The 17,090-nt window shown below is 47.1% G+C and overlaps 4 protein-coding genes across 4 annotated transcripts; all 4 read right to left on the minus strand.

Moving 5' to 3' along the window:
- Positions 1 to 530: 530 nt before the first annotated feature.
- On the minus strand, positions 531 to 2,722 carry E1B28_005393 (uncharacterized protein). The gene is made up of 8 exons (XM_043149951.1): positions 2,458 to 2,722; positions 2,368 to 2,396; positions 2,099 to 2,308; positions 1,439 to 2,029; positions 1,272 to 1,382; positions 1,043 to 1,203; positions 909 to 983; positions 531 to 850 (listed from the first exon to the last, which is right to left on the minus strand). Exons 1-8 carry the CDS (start codon positions 2,663 to 2,665, stop codon positions 766 to 768), a joined length of 1,470 nt encoding a protein of 489 aa, XP_043011035.1. The 5' UTR covers positions 2,666 to 2,722; the 3' UTR covers positions 531 to 765.
- Positions 2,723 to 6,078: 3,356 nt separating this feature from the next.
- E1B28_005394 (uncharacterized protein) lies at positions 6,079 to 6,801 on the minus strand (the record flags this gene model as incomplete). The annotated part of the gene is made up of 1 exon (XM_043149952.1): positions 6,079 to 6,801. One exon carries the CDS (start codon positions 6,799 to 6,801, stop codon positions 6,079 to 6,081), a length of 723 nt encoding a protein of 240 aa, XP_043011036.1.
- Positions 6,802 to 7,539: 738 nt separating this feature from the next.
- Positions 7,540 to 8,208, minus strand: E1B28_005395 (uncharacterized protein; the record flags this gene model as incomplete). The annotated part of the gene is made up of 1 exon (XM_043149953.1): positions 7,540 to 8,208. One exon carries the CDS (start codon positions 8,206 to 8,208, stop codon positions 7,540 to 7,542), a length of 669 nt encoding a protein of 222 aa, XP_043011037.1.
- Positions 8,209 to 12,147: 3,939 nt separating this feature from the next.
- Positions 12,148 to 14,298, minus strand: E1B28_005396 (uncharacterized protein). Its single transcript, XM_043149954.1, has 8 exons — positions 14,074 to 14,298; positions 13,984 to 14,012; positions 13,715 to 13,924; positions 13,052 to 13,645; positions 12,885 to 12,995; positions 12,659 to 12,819; positions 12,516 to 12,590; positions 12,148 to 12,450 (listed from the first exon to the last, which is right to left on the minus strand). The coding sequence occupies exons 1-8, from the start codon at positions 14,279 to 14,281 to the stop codon at positions 12,366 to 12,368; spliced, it is 1,473 nt and encodes a 490-aa protein (XP_043011038.1). The 5' UTR covers positions 14,282 to 14,298; the 3' UTR covers positions 12,148 to 12,365.
- Positions 14,299 to 17,090: the final 2,792 nt, after the last annotated feature.

Here is a 17,090-nt window from a genome sequence, read left to right on the forward strand (position 1 = left end):
GCCGACTATCCTTTCGCGGGTAATCCTTTTCATTTCAATTACAGCTTCGGATCGCCATATGGTTAGTGCTGTGGCCTCACTCCATTCTGAATCGTCTCTGACAAATAGTTGTTGAGAAGTAGGTTAAGATCAGTGCCTCAGCTACAGTATCGCGCGTACATCCCTCGTCTCGGCCGCAGGGTCCTTCGTGTTTCGCATGTTCAGCATTTCAAACGTATAAGAACGCTAAGTTCGCCACAAGCATACCTTCAGATTTTCTCTGACCACCACACCCACACCCACGCCCCCTAACAACTGGAAGGACTACAACATCATGCCCAAGTCACCTTTTGGAACAAGTTTCCTCGACGCCCTCGTGTCCCTCGTCGTCCCCGCAGATTTAGCGGTGAGTAAGAAGTGTTACCTACTCCGCTATCTAATACGATACGATGCTCACCTTATCTTTCTCATTACCTAGGCTTCCGGGTCACATTGCCAAGCTTCGTGCTGTAAACCCAAGAACGATGAAGAACGCGCCAATTAAGTCAACCCTGAAATTTGATGAATTGTGAACTACGCATAGAAGTACATTTACACGATTTCCTCGGATAGAGTTGCCACTGAATTGATACATAGACAAAGGATTGTCCTCAGTCCACGATATCCTGCACGACTGTTATCAACCGTATCCCGTACGACATAAATATAGTCTATCCTCGTTTAATATATATGACGACGTTTCTTTTTCGCATAGCCTGATCGAGTCGAGGGAACACAGCGCATTCTTCAGGTCCTCAAGCCATTCACTCGCACATGAAGGCGGTCATGGAAAAGAGGCAGAATGTAGTCCCTGAACCGGACACTTTCCGGTCTGATATATCACGTCAGCATATCGTTCGTTCATGGTCAGACAGATATCGAAGACTTACGTCGCCTCATAAGCCTCAAAATCCAACTTGCGGAAGATATTAGCGAGAATGAGATACATTTCGCACCAGGCCAAGCTACCGGGGAACAGAACATTTAGCGACATCACAGGACGGAAAAAATTGCCCTGACGCACTTGATACCCAAGCAGATTCGGGGTCCCTTTGAGAATGCCACGAGATGCTTCTCTAACTTGCGTGAGTTTTCGCCCAACCAACGTTCTGGAATAAATGTGTGCGGGTCCGGAAAGAGAGTTGGATTCGAGTGCACTATGTACGAGGCACAGCCGACGATCGTCTGACAGCCGGGAATATCGTTAGCGAGCTCAACCCGTACATTCAGAGGGAATGATAGAAAAAACCTACGTCTGGAGGTACCGTACAGCCTGCAATAGTCACCTCCTGCTCTCCGACCAGCCGGGGCGTAGGCGAGGATATCCCGCAGGACAGTCGCAAAGATTCTCTGATAACGGCACCCTATAAATCCCAGTCCCCATGAGTTCGCCGTGTCAATGAAGCGATAGAAAACCCACGAGATACGGAAGTCCCTCGAGTTGCTCATACTTCATGTCCTCTTCCGCGTCCTTCCAAGCGTCGTCCAGTTCTTTCCTCAACTTGACAAGAATCTCCGGATTCATCAAGAGATGGAATGTCCCATGCAAACATGCGTTTGCTGTCGTGTCAGTCGCAGCCATTTGGAAAGCAGCACCTTCGTCGATGAGCTTCCATCTGGGAAGACCATGCGAAGAATCCCTGAGATACATATCAAAAATTGCCTTTTTCTCCTCCGGGTCATGGTGGTCAACGTTAATTGCTAGTTCATCAATTTTGTTTGCAATATAATGCCGTTCCTCAATTAGTGGTATAGTGACGGGGGCGATCCTCCGACAGATCCATTCGGGAAGTCGGTCGAGACGGAAGGGAAGATATTTAAGGATCCACGCGGTCCGAAAAATGTCGTCCATAGCAGTGAGGAATGGGTGCTTAAAGTCCGGGCAGTCGAGTGCATTCATTTCTTGCGCGAACACATAGGACGAGATGATGTCGAAGGTTGCAGCTCGGAAGCCGAAGTGTATATCCGGTGGCGTAGGGTACGATGATAATATCTTGACGAGTTTATTCACCTTTTTTGAATGAAATCGTTAGGTGGCATTCCTGAATATATCGCCATGTGTGTGAGGAGACAACAGTACCTTTGCTTGAACAACTTCCTCTAGTCGTAGGACAGCTTTCCGAGAAAGATATGAACCAAGCTTGAATCGCCTCTTTGCAGCTTCCTTCGGATCAATCTCACTAAACACTGATCCTGGAGCTGGCGACGTCGTAAAGTACCACGTGGGATCCTTGAGTATTTTTGAAGTCACATAGATGTCGTCGTAAGCATCGGGATCACTGAAGTGAAGCTGAAACAAGTCGCCTTCAGGACCTCCACATCTGACTAGTTTGTAGCTGTTATACGTACCTCGCTTGGAGCGACTCTGACAGCCGGACCTGCAGGCATGGGTTGATGGACTCAGATTATGAAGCACGAGAGAGGACGGGGATGGCTTACCATACCGCTGGTGCAATACTTCTAGCTGGTCCAGCCAACCTCCGTCACGAAAAATCTCATAGTATCCCCTGTAGTACTTGGTGACAGAGGCGAGCCACGGTCCAGGGAATTTTCGGAGAGGATGGAAGAACAATCGGTACAGGACCAATGTTACCAAGCGAGCTAGAAGCAAGGAGAGTGCAATCGTTTTCCAGGACTGAGTGAACATGGAAAAAAGCGATGAAGCAAAGGACAAAGCGAACCCAAGCGACACTTATATAACCCTTCTCTTGTCAAAATCTGACCCTGAATATTTTCTTTCAAGGAACGCGTTTCAAACCGACGCACCAACTCGCTTAAGCCGTAGTACTAAGTGTTAGTACGCCATATCGAATTGAATCTTCCCGTGAATAGACTGGACCAGAATGAATCTCCCCGGTTACCTTTCTCCATCCGCATGGAGCGATTTCTGAATTGATAGTGCTGTAATCCGATTCGAACTAGGCGGAGGTGTGATGTTCAAGTATCCATGGAGAGGCGGCGTATCGGGAAAGCCCGTGGAGTTTGAAGGGTATCCACGAGTGAGTTATCCACTAGTTTTTGGCATTACGTGCCACGCCACTGTTTTGCAATGGTCCTTCAAAATCAAATAATAGAACCATCGGTCTAGCGATAGATGCGAATTAGTATGCCTCCATGTGTTCCCGGATATTCGGATGATATCGGGTGTAACGGAAAACACCCACCTCCATCTAAAAAGTTTAAGTTTTTAGAGCAGCAGGTTTAGGATCTTCCTATTAGGAGCGATGAAACACAAACCGTGTCTTACCGAGAATCTCTCCCGGATTGCGATGTCTAAGGAGGAAAAACCGTCGAAAACCTGGGTATTGGTTTATCTTTGGATAAGTATTAAGAATCTTACGGTTCGGAGTAGGATAGACATCGAAACCTGACTGGGATGCTGCAACTTTGTCGGCCCCTCTCCTGAGTCCCGCCTTGGGCCTTGATGGTTGGTCTAATCCGATTAGAAATGCGGAGCGGTGGATACGGACACGGTGGGATTTGGGTCGCCACAACGTTTCACTTGAGTCCGCCGAAGCTATCGTTATGAACTCAATCGCTGACGATTTTAGGTTGACTAAGCCTGAAATAGTTATTTTTTACTTACGATTAGTGTGTGCTTACAACTCCATAGAACTGCGCTGAGGTATGAGAATAACTATGGTTTCCCATGTTATATATGTAAACATTTGGCAAAACTCTGTGGCGGAGGCGAGTCACAAGTGGGAGCAGCCTGAGACAGTTCGGTTTGTGTCAGTGGTGATACCGATAAAGGACAAGCCGAATACCATACAGACGGGTGGAGATCGCTTCGGCCCTGAACATGGGAGTTTCAGCTTGAATTTGAACATTCCGTTTGACGAGAAGTCACCATGCAATAATGCATCTCTTGCCAAACCATCCAAGTCGGGCTGAGACGGCTGTATTTTCCATCTTCCTTACTTCGCCGACAATGGGGACCGTTCCGAAGGGTGGCGACTCTTTACTTCCTGCTTCTGTACAATACAGGATATAAATAAGTATAGTGTATCCTTGGTCGTGATGAAGTCCCTACCTTGCAGAGAATTGAAGGGGTCCGAAGAGGAGTAGATTATATCATGATGACCCGCACATGGAGGTGGTCATGGAGGAGAGGCACCAGTTAGATTTTGAACCGGGCACATTCTGCTTTGACGTCCTTCTAATCAGGATATCAATCATTCACACAGGCAGGGATTCATGACTTACGCCGCCCGATAAGCTTCTAGATCAAACCTCCCAAAAGGGTTGGCAGCAAAAACTCACACCAAGTCTAGCCACCGAACATTTAATGATACTGACAAGACCGTAAAATTGTTTTCAACATACTTGATCCCCAAACAAATCCGCGGAGTTTTTGAAGACATCACGAGAATCAAAACTCGCGTGAATTTCGCCTAACCAGCGCTCTAGCTGGATTCGCGTTTCTCCTTCCGAGGAATATCATCTACGAAAAAGATCAAAAAATCGCCTTTCTTTCCGAGCTGTGTTTATACCATCGATTTGTTTGCTGGCGGCGCTATCCTCCGGCTGAACCATTCGGGAGGAGGCGGGAGTGGAGATAATCGAGGTCCACTCATTGAAAATGATCCGTTCATGGCGGTCAGAAACGGCGGGTGTTTGAAGTTCGGAGAGTCCATTTTTTGGGCGAAGAACTAGCCAGACGTCAAGCTTTCATGGGTTGAAGCACGGCTACGGTAATGTATACGCAGGCTCTTCCGATTTCTGGTCTGACGGTAGGCTGATGAGTTTGTTAACTTATTGCAAGTTCGGTCATCGGGGAGATATACGATGCGTACCGGTAAGAGAGTGACTGACACCGACGATATCTTCGCCTGAACTTCCTCCAGCTGTAAGGCCACCTTCCGGGAAAGAAAGATACTATTGGCCAATCTTGAGTCGCCTCCTTGTACCCTCCGACCTGGGATCAACTCCATCCACTGTAGTACTTGATTGCTGCGAACCACGGACTAGGGAATTTCTGAGAGGATAGAAATCGACTGGTAGAATGTAATGAGGTGGTTAGAAGAAGAAGGAGTCCTATGCAGTGAGTTGTCCAGGAACTTGTGAGTAAAGATAGAAGCAATGAGAAAGGATAAACTGAATTCGTAATGTCCCTTCTCCGAAATACCGTGATGGAGTCAAAAATTCAGCACTGGGATATCAGGGAACAACTTCGAAGTGGAATGGGTCATAATGGAACTTAAGCTTCACTTTCATGATGCGTGTATCTCCTTGATCGCCTCCATAGTGACAGTCAAAGGCATGACTGATCCTTGAAATTCACGAAACTGAGCTGAAATATTCCGTTAACAATTGCAGCTACCCGTGGGCCATATAATTGAAGCTAACTTACTCGTGAGCAATCCTGTGGCGGAGACATTCAGTAAAGGAATTTCGGGCGAGATCAACCAACACGTGGAAAACGTTCGTTATCGATTAGCTTTCCCACGATGAGCGCCACGTGGATGTTGCTCTAACGCCGGCGGCCCACGGGCTTTGTCAACCCCAACGCCTCGCCAAAACCCTTTTAATCATTGCTCTACCCACCTTACAGGCCTGTGAAAGGAACGTCATTTAATCATGAGGGCAAAAACAAGGATGCAAGCTTCGCTGCGAGCCAGTAGACCGCCTCAAATGACGATGACGAGCAACGTTCAGGCGACACCGGACGATAGAAATATCAATATCTTATAGGTATGGCTCCAATGTGTCATTGACTATCACCCTTTACTCATTTGAGAGAGACAGGTTAGGGAAAGGCATTTAGGATGCCCTTCGGATGTATTTCCCAGCCTTGATACATCAGTTGAAGGATCATATCATTCACTAGATTCTAGTTCTTTCCACACGAGATGTGCGTGATTTCTCCCTTACAGCATATCATCTAACCCGACACCTTCGTACGTCAAGACTGAAGGACATCAGTTCGACATGCGCGGAAAGGACGGCATTCTATACTCCAGAACACTTCCTTCAGTTAACAACAACAGGTGTGTAGATTATTCTACCGTACAGTTTTTGCGATACTAATACACGCATAAGGTACTACCAAGACTCGCATTATTCAACAACCAACTCCCATACATCGCCCCCAACCTCGCTCTCTTGCAATCCCACAAACATCCGTTTCCCTCGCAAAAAATCCATTCTTTTACTCTTCCCACTTTCGTCCACCACGATCGCCAAATCCCTCGAGATCGCGAGCAAGACATCCGCGACTGTCACGCCCCTCGCGTCCATCCCCGATGCATGGACAGTGATAGGCCACGGTAGCCACGTATGCACCACCGTCAGTGCAGGGAGGGCCGGATGAGTTGCCAAATCCTTCAACGGGTGCCACCGCTCTTCCAACACCTTCTTGATGATATCATGCGACTCAGATATACTCCAATGAATTCCTGTTCTCCTAGGACACAACAGTAACGAATGCAATACGACAGCAGTTTGGCAGTTCGTCTGAGAGGGCAGAGGAATACACTGCCAACGGCTCAGCGCTGGGAAATCCGTGACATTGCTGTTGTGACTTGTGCTGTGACTTTCCCGCGAAGGAATAATCATCGACGATGTTGGTGAGGACGAACGCGACCTCAGAATGACTGTTTGTGCGCTGCTACACGTTCTGTGAACATCGCTTCCTTCGATACCGGACTCTCCCCGCGTTTCATCGTGTTTGATGATGGGTCGAGATAATTGAGCAGGCATCGCGCTACTCAATCCCTGGGTCGTATGAGGTGGTGAACGGGATGGATAATGAGCGGTTGGGGTTGATGTCGTGTGCGGCATTTTATGAAAGGGATTTACTCTACGTTTGTCATCCTCTTAGTGCTGAGCTGAGCAATGCTACAACGACGACCTCACCTTATCCCTAATAAACCGTATAAACTGTCAAATCGAACGCTTGGATGCTTAAATGGAGCCCTCGAGAATGGACGAGGTCAATTACCGTGAAGGGTATGCTTGGGGATGGTGGTGGTATGAGTCAGAGGTGGGTTGAATGGGTTGAGTTGTGGTCCAGTACGTTCAGTACTCTTATATGTGTACACTGACAGTGTACCCAGCACACCAGTTCTCTAAATATTCCCACACAACAATGACCAGACTTGATGTCGATTCGTCGGGATGTCATTATCGCAATGTCACTTGATTTTTAGTGTCACATCAGGCGCGGACCGCGACAAGTACATATGGCTTTGAGAGGTGTTTACATTGACTGGGTTGACATCTGTAAGTTGTTCCTTTGAATTCTTCCTACACGTATGTGAAGCTGAAGATCTGGACTGGATTTACAGTTGAACTGTTGTGAAGTATATTTAATAAATATGTCGTGAATTGATGTAAGGCTACACATATGAATCATGGATTAAATACTGCGTGAATGTCCGAATGAAATAGATAAACGTTATTGATACAGGAAGCGAGCGTGTACTATAAAGGATACAAGAGAGGTATTAAGCTAATGCTACAGATATTTGGCCGAAAAAGAAAAAGAAACAAGAAACGAAGGGGTATCGAACGAAATGTTCACCAACGGCCTGCACCAGACGAGTTGTCCAGTCGAGATGGCCCGATATCAGCAGGCCGCGTGGTGTTTTTGGGGGGCGCATTCCAACCCCAGTTCCACTCCTTCCATATATTGTCATCCTCATCGGTGGGAAGCTGTTCAGCCCGCGAATGAAGACCTGAATACGCGTTGCGGGAGCTGGGAGGCGTTCCCCAACTCTCCTTCTTCACCTTCGCTTCGCCGACGGGAGAATAGTAAGTGTTCTGGCCGAACTGATGATGGTAGGATTGGTGTTGGTGAGAGTTGAACGATGTCTGGTGATGAGAAGGAGGCGCGATATCACCATAGAGCTCGAACTCGCCGCGGTTCGAAGGTTGAGGATAGCAGTAGTTCGCTGGGGCTCGGTCTCCAAGGGAGTACGAGTCGGAGGTATGCCATTGGGCAGGAGGCACAGCGACGTGATGCGAGGATAGTAAAGGGGGAGGATTGGAAGAGGGGCAATATAGAGGAGTCTGGTGAGCGTACGGGTCCGCACAGAACTGTCGTTCGCGATGTTGTGCAACAGTATGATTGTTACACTGAGGGTACTCTGTGTCGGATGGGCATTTGTACGTCTCAGTATGCTGGTACTTGTCCGAGGCGTGGAAGTATGGGTTTTGAGTCCAAGCAAAGTTGTCAAGGGTGTGCATTATGTCGGGCGGTAGGTCAGGATCCTATCGTTCGTTTCCGGGAGGGTATGATAGGGCGAAGACGGGGTGAAGAGATACACTGAGGGATTCTTCGTCTAGGTCTACTTTATAGTACCTGCACACCGCCACGCTAATCCCATGCACCGCTCGAGATATGAAAATCGCCCATCATCCCCCACAATCATGTTCCCATGGCCAATGCGCCAACCGTCGTCACCCTTATTGTTGAAGATTTAGGTTTGATAACGATCGCGGAGTCAGTTGTTCCCGGCGCTGCAACGCAACGATCGCTGGGAGCTGGATACCTGGCAAAGGGGTGATGGAAGTTACGAAGAGACCTTTGTACGTTAGGAAGGCTGTGCGGTAGGCTAGGATCTCGATCATCCATCAATATATTGCCGACTTATGGCAGGGTTGGCCAGAAGGACCGCAATTCCCCTATCTTCATCCTATACAAATCGAGAACAAAGGAGAACAAAGGATATGACATGATATTACTCTTGCAGGCAGCGGAGAATGGACCTACAACTCAACCGTGGAAAAAAACGCGGTGAATTCCACGTTCCTACGCGATTCTTGAATTGGATGACTTTCAAGCTTCTGGATCATCGAATGCGGTATTTTCTATACGTAAATGTTCGGCCCTAGCCTTCGGGATCTTCGTCTTCGCACTGCGGACTCTAGGATACTCTAGGCCCGTGAGAATGAGTACAAGAAGCTCGCATTTTCGTGGTCAGGATCCCACACACCTTCACGGTCTACCTTTCACTCCGAATCCTCAGCGATCTCCTCGTTTCCTCCTTGTTCCGAAAGAACATGCGGTGTGTTTGAAGATTGATCCCTTGGAACGGGACCCTGACCAGATCTTTCCAAGCGGTGATATCAGGCCTCTATTCATTGCCAAGGTCCCTGTTGCAAAAAGCAGTAAAATCTAAATTCGAGTACTCAGCGCTAGCCTTGGCGGAGCTGCCAGGAGTAAGTTGCCAGGTCATCTGTGGGTGGTATCTTTTCTCACCTTGAAAGAAGATCATCATAAACCGTCACAGAACGGTATTCATAGAAACCTCCATTATGGTATCTTATTATAATTCCTTTAATAGCGCTCGATACCCCGTGTAACACTGTACGGTACAATCATCGTAGAAACGCAAGAAGCAATGTTGATAAGCCTCAGCGCATCAGAAAACGGTCAAATATCCAATACCCGCAACAGTACTGTTCTCGGTGGCCGGGGAAATAGTGATTCCGGTGTGTAAGCGTTTATAAGTAAGCGTTACGCCTTTTCTCAAAATTAGCTTATGGGCCCTTACGAGACCTTATTTGCCTTACAACCGCGTGTCAGAGATTGTCCGGGAACCTCATAAGCCAGACGATTATAAGCCAGATACTGTAAAGATCTATAAAGTTGAAATAGGGATCCATAAAGGGTCACAAGGTCACCTAGTAACGCCTTGTGAGAAAAGGCGGAACGTTGATAAATGCCTATACTGTACACCGGAATCAATATTTCCGACATATCGGAGCCGGCAGGCCCACACGCCACGTTATCACCGTGAGAAACTGTCCAATTCGGCATTGCATTGGTTGCCGGCGACTACCAGCTGCTCCTGCGGCCCTGACTATTCTAATCCCAAAGGTTCCGCTACACTGTGATATAGACACCGTCCATTTCCATCACTCCATTTCAAACCTCGAATCCGAGGGAAGGTCGTCGGTTTGTGGCGGTTCTATACAAATTAAGAAATGATACTCAGGCGGTACAGTTCAGATAGAAGGCCGTGACATAGAAGCTTGATTATTCTATCCACCGTCTCCCGCTTCTTTCAGCTCTCATGGAGCGCCGCATGGTCAAGAAATGGTCCACTTTGAGGATGGAGTACGGACGCAAGCTGAATTCCGCCTCCCTGAGAATTAAATGGACGAGTTCGAGTCACTAGCGGAAGATGGCGCAATCCAACTCTCAAAATAAAATCATGAACTTCCGTTACCTCAACATGCCGCGGCCTCTTGCAGGTTTAGGAGGCTCAGTGGATTACTTGTGCTCACAGTAGGGTTTGTCGAAGCTGTATAAGAGCGTTCATCTGTTGACCTCTACTAGTTCACAGCACCTCAGAAAACTCCCCCCCTTCCCCGAATCTTTTCACTTCAACCTAATCCGGAATCATGAAATCCATGCCTACTAGCTTTCTCGATCTCGTCGTTGACCTTTTTGTTCCTGCTAACCTAATGGTGAGTGCGGAACCGTCCTTGGACTGCATTGGCCGCATGATAAAGTTTCGATGGTTTCGTTAGGCGTCTCATGCTTTTTGTAAATGCGCTACCTGCAAGGAGAAAAACTAAACTTGGTTCTTTGAGTTCGGCCAGTGCAGAAGCTGGTGAGAATTTTCGGGTTCTGGGCCCCTAATTATTTTTATCGGGGAAAACTGATCCCAACAACAGAGTAATGGGAAGCAATGCACCCTCGAACAATTTAGACTATACCTTACTTATCCCTCACCATAATATATCTTCGCTCCCCGTGTACTATTACTATCGGAATCTCTTGTTGTTTTGATCCTTCAGTTTGAGGCTGGAAGGCATCCAGAGCCGTGGGGACGGCGGGGAAGCCAACTTTCCTTCTCGTAGATCTAGAGTACGATCAATCTGAGGATCAATCATTGATACTGTAACTTCGGGATTATTCGCACCCGGACTTCCGCCGACTAACATGTGACTAATGGCGTGCGAATTCGATACTGTTAGGAGAAGTTGGTTGAACTTCTTCCACTTCTGGCACTTCGCTTGCTTTCCTTACAGAGGACTATCTTAATGAGCCATGCTTTTGGTATCAACACGACTTTGAAGACCTTTGGATTCCAAGGAGCAACAGGCTTGGGTTTGGTTGCCACGGCCGGTTAGCTTCAAGACGTACATAATTGGTTCAAGCAACTTCTCAAGCCCTTCAGTACGGTGAGCACTTCAAAAGCCTAATCCCCATTGCTTACTACTAAACTGAGATATACTTAACTGAACAATCAACCAGTAATTAACAGCCTCCGGGACATAAATGTAGACGTTCCTGACCCCGGGCTGATGCCACGATATCTTGGTTTTACTTTCAACAATTCCGCCGGATCCGTATGGCAATTGACTGAAATAGGTCGCAGTATAGCGCGCAATATTGTATCGTGCGTCCTCCGGTGGGGGATAACATTACTTATTTGGTGAGAGTTGATTCATTTGAACCAGACGGTTTCTAAAGAATCCTGCACTAATGGCACAGTCCGGTTGATTGTTTATTCCCCTGTGGGACCTCTTGCGCCTCCAGCCTGGTTTTGGGGGCTTCGATTACATGGAAAACAGTCAGACCAAGTCAGCGTAGGGCCATCTGGACAGCTTGCTTGTACTTCCAGGATGGCTGTGACACACCATATCACTCTCGACAAAGTTCGTCTGACCAGCGAACAAATATTCACCTTCCGTGAAGCTTCTTCACAGCCTTGAGTTGGTTGAAGTATTGCCTCGTTCTGCTCAAAACTTTGTTCCCCTTCTGATACAAGTATTGTAAACAGGTTGAGACCCGAGTCTCGGTTTCGGGCGTGAGTACTCCTCGCCTCGGCCGCATGGTGCAACCCGGAACTCAGCCTCAATAAAAAGGGCTCATATTGAGACAAAGGTGTTTCTAGTCTTTCACTAACATACTACTGTCGCACGACAGCTGCGACATTGGCTACTACACCATGCTCAAGTCGCCCGCCGGAACAAGCTTCCTCGACGCTCTCGTGTCCCTTGTCATTCCTCCAGATTTAGCGGTGAGTAGAAAGCGCTCTATGCAAGGCTAATTTTTCGATACTTATTATTTCCTTTTTTTAATAGGCTTCCGGGTCACATTGCCAGGCCAGTTGCTGTAAACCAAAGGACGACAAAAAAACGGATTGAAGTCAAGGCTACTTCAATTGAGAGTACGTTTCATGATTTGGAGGTACGGTTTACACTTCAAAATTACTCGGGGAAGATGATCATCAGATGCTCGTTACAGTTTACTCCGTATAAATGTACGGGAATATTTTCACCACTCAGTTTACTATGTATGATGGTGTATGTATACTATCCCCGTGTCCTTTAATTTATCAGCGGGATCTTGATATTTGTTGCATTGCATAGACTGAAACTGCCCATCACGATCTTAAGCCCTTCACCTGCACGTGCAAGTGCTCGTGGACGAGAGGCAAAATATAGTCTCTGAACCGCACATTTTCGAGTCTGATGCATATGAATCAGTACCTGTGTTCGTTCCCGTCAGGAAAATATAGGTATGGGTGACTTACGTCGCTTCATGAGCCTCGAACTCCAATTTACGGAAAACATTGGCGAGAATAAGATACATCTCGCACCAGGCCAAGCTGTGACGGGTGCCGAAGTTAACCTTCACCAAAGACGAGAAACATTCGCATTTGACTTTTGAACGTACTTGATCCCCAAACAGATCCGTGGACCCTTTGAAAATGCCACGAGATACTTCTCCAACTTGCGTGAGTCCCCGCTTAACCAACGTTCTGGGATAAATTTGTTCGGGTCTGGGAATAGAGTCGGGTTGGAGTGTATTATATACGAGGCACAGCCGACGATAGTCTGCCGGCGGCCGGCAATTCTGTCAGCGGGCCGAGCTCGAGGTGATACGTTCTTTAAGTACTCACGCCTGGAGGTACCGTACAGCCCGCAATAGTCACTTCCTTCTTTCCGACCAGCCGGGGCGTCGGCGAGGATATCCCACAGGATAATCGCAAAGATTCTTTAATAACAGCACCCTATAATCCCAATTGAGAGTCCACTCGTCAAGCGATTGATCATTAACGAAACTCACGAGATACGGCAATTCCTCCAATTGCCCATATTTCATATCCTGACTAACATCCTTCCAAGCCTCATCCAGCTCTTTCCTCAACTTGACAAGAATCTCCGGGTTCATCAAGAGATGGAAAGTCCCATGCGCACATGCGTTCGCTGTCGTGTCGGTCGCTGCCATTTGGAAAGCAGCACCCTCGTCGATGAGTTTCCATCTCGGCAGTCCCGAGTCGGAGGAATCCCTAATGAACATATCGAAAACTGCTTTTTTGTCCTCTGGGTCGTGATTGTTGAGGTTCATTGCTAGTTCGTCAATTTTGTTTGCAATATACTGTCGTTCCTCGATCAGTGGTATAGTGACGGGGGCGATCCTCCGACAGATCCATTCGGGGAGTCGGTCGAGACGGAAGGGGAGATATTTGAGAATCCAAGCGGTATGGAAGATCTCATCCATGGCGGTCAGGAATTGGTGCTTGAATCCCGGGTAGTCAAGTGCGTTCATTTCTTGCGCGAATACATAGGACGAGATGATGTCGAATGTTGCAGCTCGGTAACCGTAATGTATATTCGATGGTGTTGGGTACGATGATAATATTTTGACGAGTTTGTTTACCTGTTTTGAATGAAATCGTTAGGTGACATTCCTATATATATCGCCACGTGTGTGAGGAGACAATAGTACCTTTGCTTGAACAACTTCCTCTAGTCGGAGGACAGCTTTCCGAGAAAGATATGAACCAAGCTTGAATCGCCTCTTTGCAGCTTCCTTCGGATCAATCTCACTAAACACTGATCCTGGAGCTGGCGACGTCGTAAAATACCACGTGGGATCCTTGAGTATTTTTGAAGTCACATAGATGTCGTCGTAAGCATCGGGATCACTGAAGTGAAGCTGAAACAAGTCGCCTTCAGGACCTCCACATCTGACTAGTTTGTAGCTGGTATACGTACCTCGCTTGGAGCGACTCTGACAACGGGACCTGCAGACATGGTTTGATGGACTCAGAATATGAACCGCGAGAGAGGACGGGGGTGACTTACCATACCGCTGGTGCAATACTTCGAGCTGGTCTAGCCAACCTCCGTCACGGAATATCTCATAGTATCCCCTGTAGTACTTGGTGACAGAGGCGAGCCACGGTCCAGGGAACTTTCGGAGAGGATGAAAGAACCATCGGTAGACCACTAAAGTCACCAAGCGAGTTAGGAGCAAGGAGAGAGCAACCGTTTGCCAGGAATGAGAAGGCATGAAGAAGAATGGACAGATTCACCTAACGCACTGACGTTGGTGAAGCAAGTTATATACTCTCTCCTTCATCTCCAAATGACAAAACCCACCTAGTAAAATGCGGTTCTCGAGGAATGGGGATCGATCGATGGATTGTGAGACTGCTAAGTTAGTCATAGTGGCAAGTGCGGCCTGTGGCGAATTGAATTTGAACCTTAACTTTGAAGTTTGGGATGGAGCTCAGCCGGGAGCTTCTTTCCGCACTGAGAAAGTTGTGGCAATCCCATTCGGACTGGCTGAGTTGGAGGAATGGTATGAATTCAGATTTCCTTGGAGAGGACAAATCTCATGGAACAGTAATGTATTGTGACTAACTGATTTGACTACGCGACACGCCACCCGACTGTCAGTTGGTGCCTGCTTTGCCCTGTTTCTACTTGATCAATTATAAATTCAAAGTATCTGAGGGTGCCACTGACACATTGTTACTAAATTTGGTTGCCTAGGGTAGTGTCTAACCCCATAGTATCCTCCGACCTGGTCCAGACAACTCTTAGTGTGTCTCCCACACAGTACCCCTGGGATCTGCTCTATTCTTACTGGCACCAGTAGAAAACACGTAAAATGTGATCCATATGCCCAGTTGACCTGGCAATTTGAGTTTGTACTGCGACTTAAACCTCGCACCTTGAAGTGGGAGGAGTTCAGGAATTAAACTCTGGCGCGAGAAATCGCCACAGACTAATGAGTTTTGAAAAAGACTGAGGTACTAACTGTTCCCTTTTCTGGCGTAGTCAGAATCCCGCGACGGAACGTGTGTTGTGCTGAAACTATTGTATGTGTTTACAATTTCATGGAGGTAGATAGTACGTACTTCACTGAGGGTCAATCGTAGATACTTCACAAGATTCATCCAGTATGCATGTATCTCGAAAGATTATTTTCATCACTTTAGTAATTCGTATTATTCACCGGCGCCGTGTCCGACAATCGCAGGAAATGATCGCCGCATCCTCCAAACCCACTGTCCTCCGAGTCGGCCCCGACCCTCGAGTACGAGCAGTCTGTGTAGATGCATTCGAATGAAGACTGGCAAATCCACAGCGTGCCATTAGAAACATTGATTGTCAGACTATATAAATATCCTTTAGCTTGTAGTAATTGGATTGCTTGACACTACATAACCCGTCATTGGAATGATTTGGTACATTCGACTACTGTCGAGTTGCCAATTGGAATGATCTGCAGGCAGAGTATACACTCGGGTTACTACATCGTCGTTGGAATGATTTATCACCAGGTTTCAAATCCCGCTATTGCAGAGTAAACATCATTAGACGGGCTTCAAATCTCGCCATTGGAATTGGAATGTCGAGTACATGGAGAAAAGACTCTTGAATTAGTAGGAGGAATCGCAAAATCAAAATCAAATCGAGAGGAAAAGGTTAGTACGCCACGTGCCGCTTCTGCCGCAAGTTTACATATTCATCTTCTCGGGCCGTATCACGAATCCTATATATAATGGGACAAAGAGACCTGATTATCAGCGATTATCAGCGATTATCTCCAAAAAATGATCTATGCGACAGGACCAGGGTAAATTAAAGCGGAGATCGAAATTTCCTGCGTGCACGACAATGTCCCCTCCCTTTGAGCTACAGTAACGTAGTATTTTTCATGTTCCTGTTTATTTATTCCTACTGTTATCTGACATGCATCTATACTTCAACTGTTATGAGATGTAACTTTTATATTCCCACACACTTTTTTGGTAATAATTTGTCATCTCTCACTGTCTCCTCTCCCCTTCTCTAACTGTACTGTTTTTCCACAGGTTACAGGTTTTTCTGTGCATGGGACAGGGAGGGAATGGGGTAGGCCACCCTGTACAAAGTTCTGTACACAGTACAAGTCCTCCACCTGCTATTTATGTCACCCACTATACAACATGTACTGATTTGGCACAGAATACTTTCCCCATGGGTTTGTACCTGTAAAATGGGATAGAGCATGGCCATACCTGCAGATAGGGAAGTTGGAACAGCACGGGTTGGTGGGTTTTCCTGTGCATGGGATGGGGCTGGAATGGATTAGTCACCCTGTACAAGTCCCATACCCACCATACTTTTTTCCATGGGTAACGGGTAGGACAGGTGTAATTACGCCTCTGACACAGGATGTTCACAGAACAGGTCATGTGATATGAATACAGTGGGCCAAGGGACACAAACTTTCCCCCCATGGGTGATTCATGCTGTTCACTACCTGCAGAACTCCTACAGAGCACAAGTAAGCAGGTGTATAAACATGCAAAAAAACTCGGCACAAAGGGCCGGGTCATAAGCTTGTTGTGTGGTACGAGACATGCGATCGATCACTTAGGCAGGACCGGAGGTCCCCTCTTTGAAGTTAGGCCCGGTTTTATTCGTGTGGGCCATTGCCCTACTTTGGGATATATCCCATTGGTTCTCACTCATTTATTCATCCTCCTCTGGTCTCTAGTCACCAACTCTCCATCCAAACAGGGAAACCTGAGTTTTTCTTCTATTTTAATATCTTGATCCTTTTCTTCTTGGAACTTTTGGTATGATTGAAACTTACTTATTTTCAGTTTCGAACGCAGGAGTCCTTTTATTACAGCGTGAATCGCTTAACATTGTATTTTTAAGAATTCTTACTTACGGTGAGCCTCTACTTCACTTCGTTTTCGTTCCTTTTCCCCTCCTACCAGTCCGCTCCCGCGAGGCCTTGTCCCCCTGGCGGTAAAATAGCCTAGCGCCGCGTTGGGACCTCATCCACCCCAAAAGCGAAGTCTTAGCAGCGTTGACTG

The sequence above is a fragment of the Marasmius oreades genome, chromosome 3 (assembly GCF_018924745.1).
Source record: "Marasmius oreades isolate 03SP1 chromosome 3, whole genome shotgun sequence".
Classification (NCBI taxonomy): Eukaryota; Fungi; Basidiomycota; class Agaricomycetes; order Agaricales; family Marasmiaceae; genus Marasmius; species Marasmius oreades.

Bases quoted from the DNA above. Each gene is read 5' to 3' on its own strand.
- E1B28_005393 (XM_043149951.1), bottom strand. From the start codon at position 2,665: ATGTTCACTCAGTCCTGGAAAACGATTGCACTCTCCTTGCTTCTAGCT. The intron at 2,030-2,098 runs GTACTGTTGTCT...CATTCAAAAAAG, and splicing joins AGGAAGTTGTTCAAGCAAAG to GTGAATAAACTCGTCAAGAT. The intron at 984-1,042 runs GTGCGTCAGGGC...GTTCCCCGGTAG, and splicing joins CGAATCTGCTTGGGTATCAA to CTTGGCCTGGTGCGAAATGT.
- E1B28_005396 (XM_043149954.1), bottom strand. From the start codon at position 14,281: ATGCCTTCTCATTCCTGGCAAACGGTTGCTCTCTCCTTGCTCCTAACT. The intron at 12,591-12,658 runs GTACGTTCAAAA...CACCCGTCACAG, and splicing joins CGGATCTGTTTGGGGATCAA to CTTGGCCTGGTGCGAGATGT. The intron at 12,451-12,515 runs GTAAGTCACCCA...CATATGCATCAG, and splicing joins TTCGAGGCTCATGAAGCGAC to ACTCGAAAATGTGCGGTTCA.